This window comes from Odontesthes bonariensis, chromosome 5, assembly GCF_027942865.1.
Source record: "Odontesthes bonariensis isolate fOdoBon6 chromosome 5, fOdoBon6.hap1, whole genome shotgun sequence".
Classification (NCBI taxonomy): Eukaryota; Metazoa; Chordata; class Actinopteri; order Atheriniformes; family Atherinopsidae; genus Odontesthes; species Odontesthes bonariensis.
Window position 1 is genome coordinate 39,819,925 of NC_134510.1, and position 19,008 is coordinate 39,838,932.

General features: G+C 46.8%; 1 protein-coding gene across 3 annotated transcripts in view; it reads right to left on the bottom strand.

Moving 5' to 3' along the window:
* trim33l (tripartite motif containing 33, like) overlaps nt 1-19,008 on the bottom strand; it is a 30,232-nt gene that overhangs the window by 1,599 nt on the left and 9,625 nt on the right. Inside the window, exons 3-13 of one of the 3 annotated variants that reach the window (XM_075466368.1) lie at nt 17,753-17,888; nt 17,369-17,495; nt 17,150-17,266; nt 16,250-16,364; nt 15,908-16,051; nt 15,111-15,222; nt 9,485-11,160; nt 8,412-8,635; nt 5,173-5,284; nt 5,042-5,098; nt 2,870-2,992 (exon numbers count right to left, since the gene is read on the bottom strand). In XM_075466368.1, the coding sequence (XP_075322483.1) occupies nt 2,870-2,992; nt 5,042-5,098; nt 5,173-5,284; nt 8,412-8,635; nt 9,485-11,160; nt 15,111-15,222; nt 15,908-16,051; nt 16,250-16,364; nt 17,150-17,266; nt 17,369-17,495; nt 17,753-17,888 (2,943 nt within the window). Of the gene's footprint in view, nt 1-2,869; nt 2,993-5,041; nt 5,099-5,172; nt 5,285-8,411; nt 8,636-9,484; nt 11,161-15,110; nt 15,223-15,907; nt 16,055-16,249; nt 16,365-17,149; nt 17,284-17,368; nt 17,496-17,752; nt 17,889-19,008 lie in introns of those variants that run through there. The other 2 variants (XM_075466367.1, XM_075466369.1) reach the window with 2 other exon arrangements.

Sequence of the window (19,008 nt, forward strand, 5' to 3'; positions counted from 1 at the left end):
GTTTATCCACAGTCTTTAGCTAACTCTGCTGGAGCATTAGCCTCAGATAGAGTTTGTCCACAGTCTTTAGCTAACTCTGCTGGAACATCAGCCTCAGATAGAGTTCATCCACAGTCTGTAGCTAACTCTGCTGGAACATTAGCCTCAGATAGAGTTCATCCACAGTCTGTAGCTAACTCTGCTGGAACATTAGCCTCAGATAGAGTTCATCCACAGTCTTTAGCTAACTCTGCTGGAACATTAGCCTCAGATAGAGTTTATCCACAGTCTTTAGCTAACTCTGCTGGAACATTAGCCTCAGATAGAGTTCATCCACAGTCTTTAGCTAACTCTGCTGGAACATTAGCCTCAGATAGAGTTTATCCACAGTCTTTAGCTAACTCTGCTGGAACATCAGCCTCAGATAGAGTTCATCCACAGTCTTTAGCTAACTCTGCTGGAACATTAGCCTCAGATAGAGTTCATCCACAGTCTTTAGCTAACTCTGCTGGAACATTAGCCTCAGAGTTTATCCACAGTCTTTAGCTAACTCTGCTGGAACATTAGCCTCAGATAGAGTTCATCCACAGTCTTTAGCTAACTCTGCTGGAACATTAGCCTCAGAGTTTATCCACAGTCTTTAGCTAACTCTGCTGGAACATTGGCCTCAGATAGAGTTTATCCACAGTCTTTAGCTAACTCTGCTGGAACATTAGCCTCAGAGTTCATCCACAGTCTTTAGCTAACTCTGCTGGAACATTAGCCTCAGATAGAGTTCATCCACAGTCTTTAGCTAACTCTGCTGGAACATTAGCCTCAGATAGAGTTCATCCACAGTCTTTAGCTAACTCTGCTGGAACATTAGCCTCAGATAGAGTTTATCCACAGTCTTTAGCTAACTCTGCTGGAACATTAGCCTCAGATAGAGTTTATCCACAGTCTTTAGCTAACTCTGCTGGAACATTAGCCTCAGATAGAGTTCATTCACAGTCTTTAGCTAACTCTGCTGGAACATTAGCCTCAGATAGAGTTCATCCACAGTCTTTAGCTAACTCTGCTGGAACATTAGCCTCAGATAGAGTTTATCCACAGTCTTTAGCTAACTCTGCTGGAACATTAGCCTCAGATAGAGTTTATCCACAGTCTTTAGCTAACTCTGCTGGAACATTAGCCTCAGATAGAGTTCATCCACAGTCTTTAGCTAACTCTGCTGGAACATTAGCCTCAGAGTTCATCCACAGTCTTTAGCTAACTCTGCTGGAACATTAGCCTCAGATAGAGTTCATCCACAGTCTTTAGCTAACTCTGCTGGAACATTAGCCTCAGATAGAGTTCATCCACAGTCTTCAGCTAACTCTGCTGGAACATTAGCCTCAGATAGAGTTTATCCACAGTCTTTGGCTACGGCTACACGAAAACGAAACGAGGTTTTTTTTGAAAACGGGTTCGAAAATTCTTGCGACCACACGGAAACGCGCTGCTGGTCCAGACGAAAACGATGAAACGATCCAGTACACACGCCACTGTGTCACGCCACGCAGTGAGACAATAGAGAAGTGTTAAAATTGGCTCCCAGCGTCAACGTGTGACTGACGCAAAAACGTTTTAGCTGTAACAATGGAAACGAAACGAGGCCGTTTTCAAACTTTCCCACTCTGGAACCCGTTTTCAAAAACTACCGTTTTGGGGTAGTGGGAACGCCGGCTCCGTGTGGCCGCGACAGCGAAACGATAAGAAAAAGTATCGTTTACAGTGAAAAACGTTTCCGTGTAGCCGCAGCTTTTAGCTAACTCTGCTGGAACATTAGCCTCAGAGTTCATCCACAGTCTTTAGCTAACTCTGCTGGAACATTAGCCTCAGATAGAGTTTATCCACAGTCTTTAGCTAACTCTGCTGGAACATTAGCCTCAGATATAGTTCATCCACAGTCTTTAGCTAACTCTGCTGGAACATTAGCCTCAGATAGAGTTCATCCACAGTCTTTAGCTAACTCTGCTGGAACATTAGCCTCAGAGTTTATCCACAGTCTTTAGCTAACTCTGCTGGAACATTAGCCTCAGATAGAGTTTATCCACAGTCTTTAGCTAACTCTGCTGGAACATTAGCCTCAGATAGAGTTCATCCACAGTCTTTAGCTAACTCTGCTGGAACATTAGCCTCAGATAGAGTTTATCCACAGTCTTTAGCTAACTCTGCTGGAACATTAGCCTCAGATAGAGTTCATTCACAGTCTTTAGCTAACTCTGCTGGAACATTAGCCTCAGATAGAGTTTATCCACAGTCTTTAGCTAACTCTGCTGGAACATTAGCCTCAGATAGAGTTCATTCACAGTCTTTAGCTAACTCTGCTGGAACATTAGCCTCAGATAGAGTTCATCCACAGTCTTTAGCTAACTCTGCTGGAACATTAGCCTCAGATAGAGTTTATCCACAGTCTTTAGCTAACTCTGCTGGAACATTAGCCTCAGGTAGAGTTCATCCACAGTCTTTAGCTAACTCTGCTGGAACATTAGCCTCAGATAGAGTTTATCCACAGTCTTTAGCTAACTGCTGGAACATTAGCCTCAGATACAGTTCATCCACTGGGCTCTGATATCCTCTGAGGCTGCTGCAGGATGGAAGATGTATGCTCCTCAGAGCAGCTGACAGCAGAACATTTCCACCAGAAGCTGGCTTCATCCGTCCAGCAGGGTGGATGTGAGTGGGCGGGGCTTAGCAGAGGAGGCGGAGCCAACTTAAGGAGTGACGTACTTTAGAAATGAGAATCAGAACGGCTCGTTAAACGAAGGGGAACTAAATAAATACCAGGGTAAAGACACGTCCTTTTGGTTTCTGCTGACTCGTACTGAAATCTGTGCTTTCTGTCTCATGAACCCATCTGCAGTCGTACCTGTGAGACGTCCTCAAACAAAGACCAGACCTCAGAGATGAGCTGAGCAGCTGTTTGATAAGGAGGCGAGCGATGGTGGGTCAGACGCTCCGACATCAGCACCAGATCGGACCAGAAGCCAAACTGTGGACGACAACAGAGGAGCTCGTTCAGCAGCCGATAACGCGCCGAATGTTGTGAGCTCACAGAAGGAACTTCAGACTAAACATTCTCAAGGTCACGAGCAAGAGGACGGCGCTCCACTTCATCTCAGATTCCAAACTGTTGGGATAAAGCTGATGTCACGGGATCAGAGCCCCTCCCTTTCATCTCTTCATTAAATGTAAAAAAATACACTGCAAAGTAAAAAGAAATATCTTAGATCAAAGGGATATATGCTTATTTTATGTCCAATGAGATAGTTCTTCTTAGTAAGCAGTTTTTATGTTAGACTGTTTCACTTGTTTTAAGTGTTTCTGTCCTTAATGATCTAAATAAGATATTACAGCTTGTTACTGAGATGTTAGGACCTGTTTTGAGTAAGTACATGCTTGAAGCTAGAATATCAACAGTTTCGAAGCTGGTTTCAAGAAATATAAGGCCTACTGCATACCACTATGTCAAGATAATGGCTCTAGCATTTACTTAATTCAAGAATATTTTTCAATATAGAGATAATAGGCCATGTGTTTTTAATTAGAATCAAGAAAAATTTACTTGTTATTAGTCAAAATACACTAATTCTAAGGTATTTGTGGGTTAATTAAGATTAGATATTTTTACTTGTTTTGAAAAATCTTGACAAGCCACATTTTCTTGTTCCATTGACAGATAAATTTGCTTTTTTTTAAAGCAAAATACACCTAATTGTTGTACTTTTTTTCCTTGTTTTTGATAGCTGGCTTTTTGCAGCGTGAGAGGTAAAAGTTGAGTTTTGATGTCAGTCCCACAGGCGCCAAAACCAAGTGGACTGGACCTGATTCTCAAGGCTAAAACGCTATCAACAGGCCATATATCCTATTTTTTACAGATTATTGTTTTCAAACAGTGAATCTATTTTCCATGAAATCAAGATGAGTCGGAACTCCAGCTGAATTTTTCTGAGTCCTTCTGGGAGGGGAGCCGTTAATTCAACATCTAGTTGTGCTAGACTCTCACTAACACAGTTTAAAATGTTCCACAGATTACACGATAGCAAAGAAAAACTCTCAATACTCTATCCAGACAAATTTGATGAGAAATGTAGCAGATGTTTACAGACCCCATGCAACCTCTCCCATATGTTTTGGACCTGCCCCAAGCTGTCTAATTTCTGGCAACTATTCTTCAAGACAATTTCAGACGTATTAAACGTGAACATAATTCCATCCCCACATATAGCTATCCCCAGACGACCTCCGCACCACGGCCATTCAGAATAATGTCGCTGCCTTCGCTTCTCTTGTAGCGAGAAAGAGAATCCTGTTATTATGGAAGTCCCCCCAACCACCATCAATCAAAGTCTGGCTCCACGATGTTCTGAGTCTTCTGAAGCTAGAGAAGACAAAGTTTTCACTTAGAGGTTCATCTGACCATAAGTAAACCACTGCCTACTTATTTAGATCAGGAGGTGGCGGGATGAAGCCCCACTCTGTGTTTATGTAGGAGATCTTCCCCTCATGGCAGCAGTGACAGTTGGTTTGTCCCGGTGAGGGGGGAGTAAGCAGCCAATAATACTCACGTTGTATATGTAAAGATCAGTACTAGCACGTTGTATCATTTATGTAGTCGTTTGTATTTGTTTATGTTATTATTATTTGTAGCATTATTTCTATGTATTTTTATTATTATTATTATTACGTGTTGTTATTATTATTATTATTATAGTATTTATTTGTCTACTTTTTTTTATTATTTATTTATTTTAATTATCCTTAGTGCTCTTAATTGTTGTTATTTTTGTCTTTATTTAGCTATTTACTCATCTGTGAAATGCTACAACATGTGAAAGACCCAGGGGAGGGGAGGGGAGGGGAGGGGAGGTTGTACACAAGTTCTTAAGTTGCTTGGAAAAAGAAAAAAAGAAAATAACTTGTATTCCTGTATACACTTCATATTTTTGTCTTGCATTTGATAAATAAAAAAATTAAATAAAATAAAAAGTTGAGTTTTGGCTGGACTGACGTCATAATTAATGTTTCTGGACAAACCGACCTCAGAGAAGCGACTGCAGCCTTCGACCTTCAGGTGCAGCAGCAGACTCTCGCACCTCTGAAACAGACAAACAAACAAACGTCACTTTCGAGCCGCCTCGGAGGATCCTGCAGCTGAGCTTCATGGCTGACCCTCTGGTCCTGCAGGCTGAGGCCGGCGCTGCGTGGAGCCTCCGGTCTGTCCGAGCCGTAGGGGTCCGACGGGTCCGACAGGTCCTGGCACAGCGAGCAGATCCATTCTGACCTGCCAGACGACGAAGAGGGAAGCAAAGAAAAACAGAAACGGTTTGAAATTAGATGAGCAGCGCCTTGTTTACAGCTGCACTGGAAAAAAATCAAAGTCTTACCAAGTATATTTGTCTCATTTCTAGTCAAAATATCTCATTACACTTAATGTAAGACACAACTGCCTAACAAGCACCATTTCAGCCAGATATAGGGACTTGTTTTAATACAATACATCTGGAATATCTTGTTAAATGAAAAAGTCTTGAAAACAAATTGTTTTCATATGAAACAAGCTTTTTTTTTTTCCATTTGAAGAGGTTTTTAAGCTAATTTCAAGATCACTTTTAACTCAAAAGTTCTAAATATCACATCTTATTTCAAGAAATCTGGACAAGCCGATTTTCACTAGTTCCATTGGCAGATTTTTTTTGCTTATTTCAAGCAAAAACATCTTTTATTTGTTGTTTTTTTACTTATTTTTGGAGGGGCATTTTTTCCAGTGTGCTTCCATATTCAGACCCAATTAAATACCAATAATAATAATAATGACCATTAATAATCAAACTTTGTGCACAGCCTTAAAAATTGTCACTACGGGAATTTATAAACACTGAAATAACACAAAAACCCACAAAAGCAGGTATTGATGTCATGAGACATGTGACTTTTCTCGGGTTAAGCGCACGTTTTGCCTCCGTTTGTGACATTCAAACTTATTTAAACTCATTTAATAGACTGTTTAACAGACACCTGTTGGCGTTACTTTTCCAATTTAACGCCTGCTGGAGCTTTTAATGGCGTTTAACAGACACCAGGGGGCGCTACGTCGATGGATTTTGACTCTTTGGGTTGACAGACTCCCGTGAGGCTTAGATCAGTGGTTTTCAAACTGGGGGCCACCAGGGGGCGCCAGGGGGGCCTCAGAAAATTGCAGGAAAGATAATTAAAAAAAAATAGAATCAAATTTTTTTTAAACATGGTTATAAAAAAATACAGATGCTCAGGGGAAGTCGAGCTAACTCAGGGAAAATCGGGCTAACTCAGGGAAAATCGGGCTAACTCAGGGGAAGTCGACCTAACTCAGGGAAAATCGGGCTAACTCAGGGGAAGTCGAGCTAACTCAGGGCTAACTCAGGGGAAGTCGAGCAAACTCAGGGAAAATCGGGCTAACTCAGGGGAAGTCGACCTAACTCAGGGAAAATCGGGCTAACTCAGGGGAAGTCGAGCTAACTCAGGGCTAACTCAGGGGAAGTCGAGCTAACTCAGGGCTAACTCAGGGGAAGTCGAGCTAACTCAGGGAAAATCGGGCTAACTCAGGGCTAACTCAGGGGAAGTCAAGCTAACTCAGGGCTAACTCAGGGAAGTCGAGCAAACTCAGGGGAAATCGGGCTAACTCAGGGGAAATCGGGCTAACTCAGGGCTAACTCAGGGGAAGTCGGGCTAACTCAGGGCTAACTCAGGGGAAGTCGAGCTAACTCAGGGGAAATCGGGCTAACTCAGGGCTAACTCAGGGGAAGTCGAGCTAACTCAGGGGAAGTCGAGCTAACTCAGGGCTAACTCAGGGGAAGTTGAGCTAACTCAGGGCTAACTCAGGGGAAGTCGAGCTAACTCAGGGCTAACTCAGGGAAAATCGGGCTAACTCAGGGGAAGTCGACCTAACTCAGGGAAAATCGGGCTAACTCAGGGGAAGTCGAGCTAACTCAGGGCTAACTCAGGGGAAGTCGAGCAAACTCAGGGAAAATCGGGCTAACTCAGGGGAAGTCGACCTAACTCAGGGAAAATCGGGCTAACTCAGGGGAAGTCGAGCTAACTCAGGGCTAACTCAGGGGAAGTCGAGCTAACTCAGGGCTAACTCAGGGGAAGTCGAGCTAACTCAGGGAAAATCGGGCTAACTCAGGGCTAACTCAGGGGAAGTCAAGCTAACTCAGGGCTAACTCAGGGAAGTCGAGCAAACTCAGGGGAAATCGGGCTAACTCAGGGGAAATCGGGCTAACTCAGGGCTAACTCAGGGGAAGTCGGGCTAACTCAGGGCTAACTCAGGGGAAGTCGAGCTAACTCAGGGGAAATCGGGCTAACTCAGGGCTAACTCAGGGGAAGTCGAGCTAACTCAGGGGAAGTCGAGCTAACTCAGGGCTAACTCAGGGGAAGTCGAGCTAACTCAGGGCTAACTCAGGGGAAGTCGAGCTAACTCAGGGCTAACTCAGGGGAAGTCGAGCTAACTCAGGGCTAACTCAGGGGAAGTCGAGCTAACTCAGGGCTAACTCAGGGGAAGTCGAGCTAACTCAGGGGAAGTCGAGCTAACTCAGGGCTAACTCAGGGGAAGTCGAGCTAACTCAGGGATAACTCAGGGGAAATCGAGCAAACTCAGGGGAAATCGGGCTAACTCAGGGGAAGTCGAGCTAACTCAGGGCTAACTCAGGGGAAAATCGGGCTAACTCAGGGGAAATCGGGCTAACTCAGGGGAAGTTGAGCTAACTCAGGGCTAACTCAGGGGAAAATCGGGCTAACTCAGGGGAAAATCGGGCTAACTCAGGGGAAAATCGGGCTAACTCAGGGGAAAATCGGGCTAACTCAGGGGAAAATCGGGCTAACTCAGGGGAAATCGGGCTAACTCAGGGGAAGTCGAGCTAACTCAGGGCTAACTCAGGGGAAAATCGGGCTAACTCAGGGGAAATCGGGCTAACTCAGGGGAAGTTGAGCAAACTCAGGGCTAACTCAGGGGAAGTCAAGCTAACTCAGGGGAAATCGGGCTAACTCAGAGGAAGTTGAGCAAACTCAGGGCTAACTCAGGGGGAAATCGAGCTAACTCAGGGGGAAATCGAGCTAACTCAGGAGAAATCGGGCTAACTCAGGGGAAGTTGAGCAAACTCAGGGCTAACTCAGGGGAAGTCAAGCTAACTCAGGGGAAATCGGGCTAACTCAGAGGAAGTTGAGCAAACTCAGGGCTAACTCAGGGGGAAATCGAGCTAACTCAGGGGAAATCGGGCTAACTCAGGAGAAATCGGGCTAACTCAGGGGAAGTCGAGCTAACTAAGGGCTAACTCAGGGGGAATCGAGCTCACGGCTACAGGATGCAGTGGCTGCGGCGGCAGATTTCCTCAGAAGCTTTGTCGGCTGCTTCGGTCTGGAAACTCCATCCTTACCAAATGTCGGGTCCAACCGGGGGAACGTGGCAGTCCCGGTGGTATCCTCGACCGCAGGCGGAGCAGATCTTGGACGAGTCGGGCGATCCACAAGCAGAGCAGGACAGCAGCTCCAGGGACATCGGGGAGGACAGAGGCATTGTGAAGTCTGTGGTGACGTCCGAACTGTCGTCGGAGTCGTCGGCCGAGTCGCCAGTGATGTCATCCAACATGTCGCCGATGGACTGCAACACAGCAAAGCAGCAAACGTCTCACTCGGACTGTTCAGAGCTACGCGGGCCGATCTAATTAACCTGCTTTGTAAAACTAGGGCTGGGCGAGTTAACTCGTTAATTATTTAACGCCGATAAATATTTTATCGCGCATTAACGCAGGTTTTATTTTTAAACATTTTTTTCAGGTTTTTATTTTGTAAAAGTCTGTTGCTCATAGGCTTTTATTTTGTAAAAGTCTGCTGCTCATAGGCTTTTATTTTGTAAAAGTCTGTTGCTCATAGGCTTTTATTTTGTAAAAGTCTGCTGCTCACAGGCTTTTATTTTGTAAAAGTCTGTTGCTGTCTGCTGTGGAACAGGAAAAGAAAGTAATCGGCGGATCCACCAAACATGGAGAAGGGTACGGAACTTTTACTCGGCCATTTTCATGTTAAAGTTCTTCCAGACGGCGGAGTCGACAGAACCAAAGTCATCTGTAAACTCTGCCAAGTTGAATTGTCTTCTCAGCGTCGTAGTTCCAGTCTAAAATATCACTTAAAGGCAAAACACACAACTGATAGCAGCAAGTCATTCAAGGAAACAGACAGTGGAGCGAGGCTTCTACATAAAAACTACAGAAAGATGCTGATGTTAAAAGTGCACAACAAATGTTATGGCACTTTCATTCATATGGCAGCACATTTAGAATAAAGCTAAATGCTAAAAGCTATACGCTACTTTTGGATTCATTTTTGGATTCTGCGTACAAATGCGATTAATCGTGATTAATCAGGGAAATCATGTGATTAATTACATTAAACATTTTAATCGTTTCCCAGCCCTGGTAAAAATGCATCTGGAATAATAATCAAGTGGTCCAACCTGAGAGTCCCCCGCTATCTCCTCCAGGTAAACCTCGTCTTTCTGGTCTCCGAAGGTCAAGCGAAAACGAGGAAGTGGGCCTCCACGACCGGCCAGGGAAATGGGCAGTTTGAACAGAGACACTCTGGGCTCAGAGCGGAGCAGAACGAGGTCCCGCTGCAGAGTCCCGGGCCGGCCGGGCTCCTCGGCGAGCCACAAAGGTCGGCCGTCCTCGGACGCCGGGGCCGGTTCCTCGTCCTCGGACGCCGGGGCCGGTTCCTCGTCCTCGGACGCCGGGGCCGGTTGGCCGTCCTCCGGGGCCGGTTCCTCGTCCGATGCTGCAGAGGACAGCGGCTTCCCCAGAGAGTCCTCGGAGCAGGTGGAGGTTGGTGGAAACCATTTCCCTGCAGATTGCGTTCCGTCAGACAGAGCGGGGCCCAGTTCTTCCCCTCTAAGCTGCCCATCCGTCTGTGGATGTCTGGGCTGGTCGTCCGGGCAGGAAGAAGAAGGCGGCAGAGCGTGACTTTTGTAGGTCAGAATTTGTTGGTTTGTCGGAGCTGCACAGTCTCCTCCTGAAGTCCCAGGGAGCGCTTGAAGATTGATAGAGACTGGACCAAAATACGTGCGTTCGCCGTTTTTCTGACCTTTGGGAACGCTGAAAAAGACCAAATCGCAGCGCTGAGGCGCAGCTGAGAGCAGCCGGAGGCTGGAGTTGGAGGCCTGGCGCATCGTCCGAGGGTCGGACAGCAGCAGGACGGAAGACTGGGAACGACTGGGAGCGACTGGCTGGTTCAGAAGCAGAGATAACGGGCTGGCCCTCAGAGGCCGCACAGCCACACTCTGACCAGCAGGGGGAGCAGCTCGAGGGAGGAGCCAACACGTGGGAGCAGGACAGCTGACGAGGGGGCGGATAGAAGAAGAAGAAGAAGAAGAAGACAAGATGGACGAGGATAGGACGGCAGGTGAGGAGGTGGAGTTTGTGGAAGAGGAGACGGACTGGGGGCGGACGGAGGTGGAGCTGACGGAGGTGGAGCTGACGGAGGTGGAGCTGACGGAGGTGGAGGCCTCCGAGGCTTTCTTCTTTCTCATCTTCCAGCTGGGGAGCAGACTGGAATCCACCACCTGCGACTTGGTGAGAACGTTGATTTTAATGGCCGAGTCGGAACCTGCGGTGGTCGCGGCGGAGGGGGGCTCACCGGGTGGTGCAGGAGGAGCAACTGATGAGGAGGAGGAGGAGCTGCTGGAGGGTGGCTGACGGGTGGAGGTGGGAGGATCGTTTATGGAAGAGCTGGAAGAAAGTAGCGCATACAGCAGACTGCAGGGAGAAACTTTGGGACTACGGGCGACTGGAGGAGCCGAGGCCCCGACTCTGGTGGTCCCGGTGCTGGTGGGAGGCCTCGAGGTGGAGGAGGTGGAGGATGAATGTGAAGCGTAGGGGGGAGGCGGGGAGCTGGAAACAGGTGGAGCAGCGTTGTTACTGGTCCCAGTTTGGAGGTTAGAGACGGGTTCTTCATGAGGGGAGGAGCTGGAGGAGGAAGTGGAGGAGGTGGAGGCAGCTGCAGGAGGTACGCCGTTAGTGGTCGTCTGAACGGTGGTGGTGGTGGGGGGGGTAGGGACCACGGGGGCGGAGTCTGAAGCGGCGGTTTCTGCTTCCTTCTGCGGCACGGAGAAGGGGATCCAGGAAATTCTAAGTTTACCTGGAAACAGGAAAGAAAAACGTCAGCAGAAATGTTATAAAATCCTTCATGGACGCCTGGTTCTGATGATCCGACCTTTCATTCCAGTGGAAGATAATCCTAATCTCTGCTCGTTTGTGACACATTAAAGTCTGAGACTGGGGCTCATGATGTGCTCGTTTTACATGAGATTTAGGTAATTTCCCTCTTTTTTTTTTCTTTTTTTTTAAACATATGTTTGTTGCACATTTTGTTAATTTACAAACGGTGAACAACAAGAAAAAAAGCAACGATAATAATAGCAATAATAATTATTAAAATAAAATTAATAAATAAATAATAATAAATTTTAAAAAAGACGTTTTTAACCACAAAACAAAATATCATTGCTTGTGTAAGAATCATGGTGGTAAAGAGATAAATGAAAAATATGTGAATAAATAAATGCGTATATCTATATGTACACACACATATACATATATTTAAGGTCTAAATGTGTATACTAGATCAAGATAGTATGAAAAGATGGATAAATCTTTAGTTCAGGTGAATTATCCGGAAAAAACTATGAAGCAGAACAACAACCGAAAATCAGATCAAAAATATAAACTAAGGGAATCATTTACTTTTATTTCATCGCGGACAGTTTGAACAACATGAAATGTCATGATTCGTCTTAAACAAACCGCTGAGTGTCGCCTTAATTCAGTCCTACAGCAGCTTCCATGACCGGCAGAGTCTCAGAGGATCTCCAGTTTGTCCACAAAAGTGTTCAAAACAATGTTCCTCAGAGAAAGACTGGAAGGGATTTAAAGCATTCAGGGAATCTGGAGGAGTTTCAGGGAGCGAGCCTAAGCTGGACCCCCGTGAACTCTGACCCCTCAGACGGCGCTGCATCAAGAACCCTCGTTCATCAGCAGCTGATAGAAGCACACGGACCAGGGATTACTGTGGGAAACCTTTGTCCACGATCCAGAGTTCCACACAGCCTGTACTGTGCAGAGAAGAAGCCTGACGTTAGCCTGATGTTAGCCTGACGTTAGCCTGACGTTAGCCTGACGTTAGCCTGACGTTAGTCTGACGTTAGTCTGACCCAGAGGCGGCGTCCACTTCTCTGGGCTCGGAGGCGTCTGGGACGGAGCGTCCACTTCTCTGGGCTCGTCTGGGACGGAGCGTCCACTTCTCTGGGCTCGGAAGCGTCTGGGACGGAGCGTCCGCTTCTCTGGGCTCGTCTGGGACGGAGCGTCCACTTCTCTGGGCTCGGAAGCGTCTGGGACGGAGCGTCCGCTTCTCTGGGCTCGTCTGGGACGGAGCGTCCACTTCTCTGGGCTCGTCTGGGACGGAGCGTCCACTTCTCTGGGCTCGGAGGCGTCCGGGACGGAGCGTCCACTTCTCTGGGCTCGGAGGCGTCCGGGACGGAGCGTCCACTTCTCTGGGCTCGGAGGCGTCCGGGACGGAGCGTCCACTTCTCTGGGCTCGGAGGCGTCTGGGCTCGGAGGCGTCCGGGACGGAGCGTCCGGGACGGAGCGTCCACTTCTCTGGGCTCGGAGGCGTCTGGGCTCGGAGGCGTCTGGGCTCGGAGGCGTCTGGGCTCGGAGGCGTCTGGGATGGAGCGTCACACGGTGGAAACGTGTGCTGTGGTCAGAGCCGTCAGTGTTCCAGATCTTTGTTGGAAGAAATGGAGCAAAGAGCCAAAGCAGCATCCAGCCTGCAGTCAGCACCCAGTCCCTGCAGCCAGGCTCTGGGGTGGGATGGGCTTGGATCAGGGCCCCAATGAGCAAAGCTCATTTCCACTTCTGTGACGGCAGCATTGATGCAGAAAAGCTCACTGAGGTTTTACAGCAACATGTGCTGCCTTCAGGACCACATCTTACTTGTCCAGTAGAACCTTCTCCGTTATGGTCGGTGACCTTTCCTCTTCCAGTGCTCCTCTCTCCTGTGGAGTCCCTCAAGGATCTATTCTTGGCCCTATCCTCTTCTCATTGTACATGCTACCACTTGGGTCAGTTATAGCCAGGCACAACCTTTTCTCTCCACCCTTATGCAGACGATTTACACATTTATCTACCATTGAAGCCAAATAGTAACAGTGCACAATGTTTTTTGTTTAATTGTATTGCTGATTTTAAGCAGCGGTTGGCCCAAAATTTTCTTCATTTAAGGCGATACACCACAGGTGAATAGGGTAATATTTTAGAATAATAGATATCACCATGATACTTCCTCAGTTGATTACTTATACAAGTATGAAAAAAAATTTATTACAAGTTTTAGAAATTTGTATGTTTAATTATGCAAATTATGCATTATCTCATTCAATATGCGCACATTTGCATATATTTCCGGAAGATAGATCTGAACACATGATAAAGCCAGGTGCAAAAAAAGAAAATTACAGAGAGATTTCAGGATATCTGCTTTCATTTCCTAGGAAATCAAAATATACTGTCCATAGCTTAAAAAATATAAATTTTCGCCATATTTTTTTATTATAATGTCACATAATTTAGGCCAGGAATGATTTATCAACAAAGTCTTCTGTAAATATCTTCGGAATACTGCTAAGTGTATAACTGGATAGTTTGGTGTTAGTAGGTGCTCCATAGGCTGAGATATTGATACTGGGAAAATACAAAAAACTGATTTTGAGAAAACAGCATTTAAAGATTTAATAGGGGAATTCATTTTGGTAAATTTGGGCGAAACGTACTGCCGCGAGTAAACAAAATGTGATGAAATTAACATTTTAATTTATGTTTTCAACGTTTTTTTTATAGCAGGTTGAAATAACATATTGAAGGAGTAGACTGGCCCAAAATCTAAAAATTGACCACTGCATGAAAAATCACTGTTTTTGCCCGCCGTGTCTCGCCTTACATGATAAAACTGAATTCATTGTGTTCGGGGACACTGTGACGGCTGTCTTTGGCACCTTCGTCTTCAAAGCTCAGTTCAACCGTCAAAAATCTGGGAGTGACCTTTGACCTTTGATCTGAGGTCGGACAACCAAATGAATGTCGTCAGGACTAGTTTTTTCCAGCTGCGTCTCCTGGCCAAAGTTAAAATGTTTTTAAGTGGTCATGACCTTGAGAAAGCCATCCGTGCCCTGATAAGTTCAAGGTCAGACTGTTTAATGCTCTTTATGTGGGCGTCTCCCAGTCTTCTCTCAGCCGTCCTTCAGCCGGTGCAGAACGCTGCTGCCCGTCTTTAACCAACACCAACAGACGTGTGCACATCACTCCTGTTCTTAACTCCTTCCATCGGCTTCCTGTCCTGTACAGAACTGATTTTAAACTTTTAATGTTGGTTTTTAAAGCTCTTAACGGCCTCGCCCCGTCGTATTTATCTGAGCTTTTAACAGTCCTGGTAGAGCTCTGAGGCCAACAGATCAGTTTCTGTTGGAAGTGCCCAGGTCAGAATACAAACCCTGGGGTGAGCGAGCCTTTTCCCAAAGCTGCCCCCAGGCTCTGGAATAAGCCCCCCGTCCAGCTGCGTCTTATTTCTGACCTGGGCCTCTTCACATCTGGGCTAAAAACCTGCTTATTTAGGATGGCTTTAATACCCAGTAGCATGATGATACTTTTATCTTATTTTATTCGATTTTGTTGTATTTTATTGCTTTCACTGTTCTTTTATTGTTTTTATTTATTCTTCTCTTTATTTATGACCTGCTGTAAAGCACTTTGGTACATCGTAAGGATGGTCTATAAAGGGCTGTAGAAATAAAGTACATTTACATCTTTTCCAGGGACGTCCGTGCATTGTTTAAGCAGACCGTAGATAAGCACATTCTGCACACGTTCCAAAGGCACGGCTGAGGAAGAGGAGGGTGCGGGTGCTGGACTGGCCTGTCCCCAAACTCTGAAATCCTCAGGCTCAGGTTTTCTCTTTATAAGAAGTGCTGATGATGCACTGAGCTTCTGCTTAAACCCGAACACAACGGAAACACAGGAGTTAAAACCTCAGCTCACCAAAGTTTACGATGTTTTGCACAGACTGCTTGTTGATGATGACCATCAGATCAGACATGGTTTCAGGGGGGGACGTGTCCTGCTCGCTGAGCTCCTTCACCTGAGATGAAATCTGGGAAAGGAGAACAAAAGGTCTGACTGCTTCTTTCACACGGTACTACAACACTTTGGAAGCAACACCGTGCTGAAGGTAGCTCAAATCAACATATTCATTCATAAATTAGTCCTCATTGGTGTAAAATTATCTCTGTAAAAAAGCTCACTTATCCTCCTGAGTGAAGAATAACTTGTCTGTATCTACATGGAGCGGGTAAGCTCTATGGAGGCCGCCATGTCCTTCCGGTCTATGAAAAACGACAAAGTGCCGAGAGGGACATAAAGCACTTCGAATCGCGTTTTCCCCAACGCCAGGCCTGCAAGCGGAAATGACGTCATTTTGACGTCACGTTTGCACGCAGGTATAAACAGGGCCAGTCTACGCCATTACACATTCTCTGGTATAATCCAGCCTGAACGGCCTGCACTTTTGTTCGCAATGGAAGACCATAGTTATGCCACGCCACAGGAGAAGGGATCCTCGTGGCCAAAAAAGCCAAAAAGAGAATCTTGACACATACCGCCTGCCGTAGTTCAACAAGTTGCAACGCGCATTTGAAAACGCGAGGCGCTAGAGAGCAAATTCATTCGACTTTGCAAAATAAAATTGCACCACTAGATGGGGGAAGAAACTACAAAGTGTCCCTTTAATAGACTTGGATGTGTGCCACCTGACAGGTTGGGGAGGGGGGGTGTCTTACCTGCGATATGTTGGCCACCAGAGCCAGCAGCTCTGTGGTGTTTCGGGCCTTTTCTGCGTTTTCAGAGGCTGAGATGTAGCTCTGCTGCAGCTGCTTCACTTTCAGCTTCCTCATATTGAGCCTCTCACGCTCCAGCTCGCACACCTTCTGTTCACAAAGAGAAGCGACGCTCAACAGCTGTAACATAAAGCGTCCATTTCCCTTTATTCTATCTCAGAGTCTCCTGCTGTGTTTCCATTAAAGCTGTTCGGTAAAAAGGCTTCCAAACAAAGCTCTGGTTTAAGCACGTTTCTGTCCCACCAACACAAAAACATGGAGTAAAATAAAGGTGGCGTGGAGTACCTGAATCTCGTTCATCATATGTTCTATCTTCCCTTTCAGACGGAGAACCAAAAGGCTGAAATATTTCTTGAGTCCCGTGGTCACCGACATCTGACAGGAAACCAAAACGCTCAGCCTGGAACAGAGACGAGGTCACAGATTATTTCACCTGGAGGAGTTCTGGGGATGTTTCTGCTGCGTTCTGAAGTTCAGGTGAGAGACGGCAGGTAAAAACTAAGAGCTGGAATCAATTATGGAGCTGAAGCAGTTTTTCATCACATCCATCCATCTCTCATCTGAGGTCTCAGAACCAACAGGTCCAGCAGGTAAACCCAGCCCCCCTCTGCAGCTTGGAGCTCCTCCTCCCGGATGTTGGAGCTCCTCCCCCCGGACGATGGAGCTCCTCCCCCCGGATGATGGAGCTCCTCCCCCCGGATGATGGAGCTCCTCCTCCCGGATGTTGGAGCTCCTCCCCCCGGATGTTGGAGCTCCTCCCCCCGGATGTTGGAGCTCCTCCTCCCGGACGGTGGAGCTCCTCCTCCCCCCGGACGATGGAGCTCCTCACCCGGGACGGTGGAGCTCCTCCCCCTGGATGATGGAGCTCCTCCTCCCGGACGGTGGAGCTCCTCCCCCCGGACGATGGAGCTCCTCCCCCCGGACGATGGAGCTCCTCCCCCGGGACGGTGGAGCTCCTCCCCCCAGATGCTGGAGCTCCGCCCCCCGGATGGTGGAGTTTGAGTATGAGTAGTAACCTCATGATGCATACCCAACATTTAGGCGAATCTAGTATGCATCCGAGAACGTCTCGCTTACTAAAACTCGCTTACTAGCTCAAAAAGTTAGCATGAGTAGTAGGAGTCGTAGGAGAAGTACGCGGTTTGGAACACAGCCTCTGTCTCTGACAGAGACTTGGCGACGTACCTCTTGTCCATGTCCTGCAGACTCTTCCTTGATGCATCCATCTGAGCTCTGAGTGGCTGAATGCAGGCGTCCAGCTCCTTCCTCAGACTCTCCAACGCTTCGTTGGAAAACTGGAACCTGAACACAGGAGACGTCTTCAAAATGTCACGCTCCAACAAAACAAACCGGGAGAGTTTACTGGGAGACCGTAACTTCATGGTGAAAAGATCCGTGTCACACCTGTGGTTCATGTGGGCCACCAGCTGGCAGTCTCTGCAGGTGAGCTGCCGACAGGTGAAACAGAAGAGTTGGAGGGGCTCAAAGGGATGGAGTCTGCAGAACTTGGTGGGAGAAATCCAGCTGTGCTCTGAGGACAGAAAACACAGAAGTTAATGTCCTGAAACAAGTCGAACAGCAACAACCAAACAAGCAGAACATAATAAATCAGCTCCATTAATGATCTAAAACTCTTCTGTCCCCGTTTACACAAGCTCAGGTGCATGTTTACCTGTTCTGGTTTCAGACCAGAACAGTCTAAAAGTTCCCCACAGTAAACAGTCTTAAAGTTTATTAAAACATTTAACTAAAGGACCACCAAGTCTGCCTGTTGGGCTGTAATCTGACCTTCTGGGAGCTGGTTGAGGAGCCTGTGGGATCTGGTCAGCGTGACTCTGCGATGAGCCGACACACACTCGTCACACAGAGCTTCATTACAGTCCAGACACCAACATCTGGCTGAGAGGCCGTCACAGTTGCTGCACTGAGGAGACGAACAGAAGGAAGCACGTCAGAGCAGAGAAACGCACACAGATCACATCATTAAACAAATTCTACACAATAGTTGGAGGTAAAATGACCGTTATTTTATCAATTTCATTTCGATGAAACAACTGCAATTTTCTGGGCTGATTCCATCTGGACTTTGTTCAGCATTCAGTCCCGTTAAACGACTGCTGAAGTCTGGATATTTATCGGCTCCGACTCCAATCAGCGTTCGTGGGAACACAAAGCATTCATCTGAAATAAAGATGCTGCGCGCACTAGGGATGGGAATTGAAAATATTTTTACGATTCCAATTCCATTTCCGATTCTGCTTAACGATTCGGTTCTTTGTCGGTTCCCTTATCGATTCTCATTTGGAGAAAAAGGACAACAAACCGGTCAATCAGCATCAACTTTGTTTAGTTTAGAAGTAACACGAGTCATGACCTCACAAACCCAACAACGGTGAGGTCCACATTGGTCTATCCTGGCCTGGGTAATTTAACTCTTCCTGCTCTGGTGAAAGGAGAAGCTGGAGGTAGAGGTGAACTGGGGGTAGCACCACCAGCCTCTGGCTCTGAGCCAGTCAGGCTCTGTCTCTCATGATTTCATCTAAATGTAATGCCTGAGGAGGCATTCATTTAACCTTAACCGTTACTAACAGCAGCTTTTACAATGAGGCAAATGGTGCTAACATGATAGACAGTGTTTGTTAGTTAGTTACCTGCAGTGTTAGCCGCGGACATGCTAACGTTGCTAACGTTGCCGGGTTCAGATTCACCAACGTTAGTCCGGAGCAGATCGAAAACGCGACATTCATTCATAGTTATTGCATGTTGGTAGTATTTCCTCCCTTTGGTGAAATATTCACTTTACAAGTTGCCCTGTTGTCGTCTTTTTTAGGGATGTGTAACCAAAGTTTCGAGCGTTTGTACCGCTTGGGCGCCATGTTTACTGTTGGCTGCTGGCTGCGCTGGACTCGCCACGCAACGCTGCGTGGTGACGTCATTCTCGTCCACTGGAATCGATAAGGGGATCGTTTGCAAAAATCGCCAAACGATTCCAAGGAATTGAAACACTGGGAACCGGTTCTCAACAAGAACCGGTTCTGGATTCC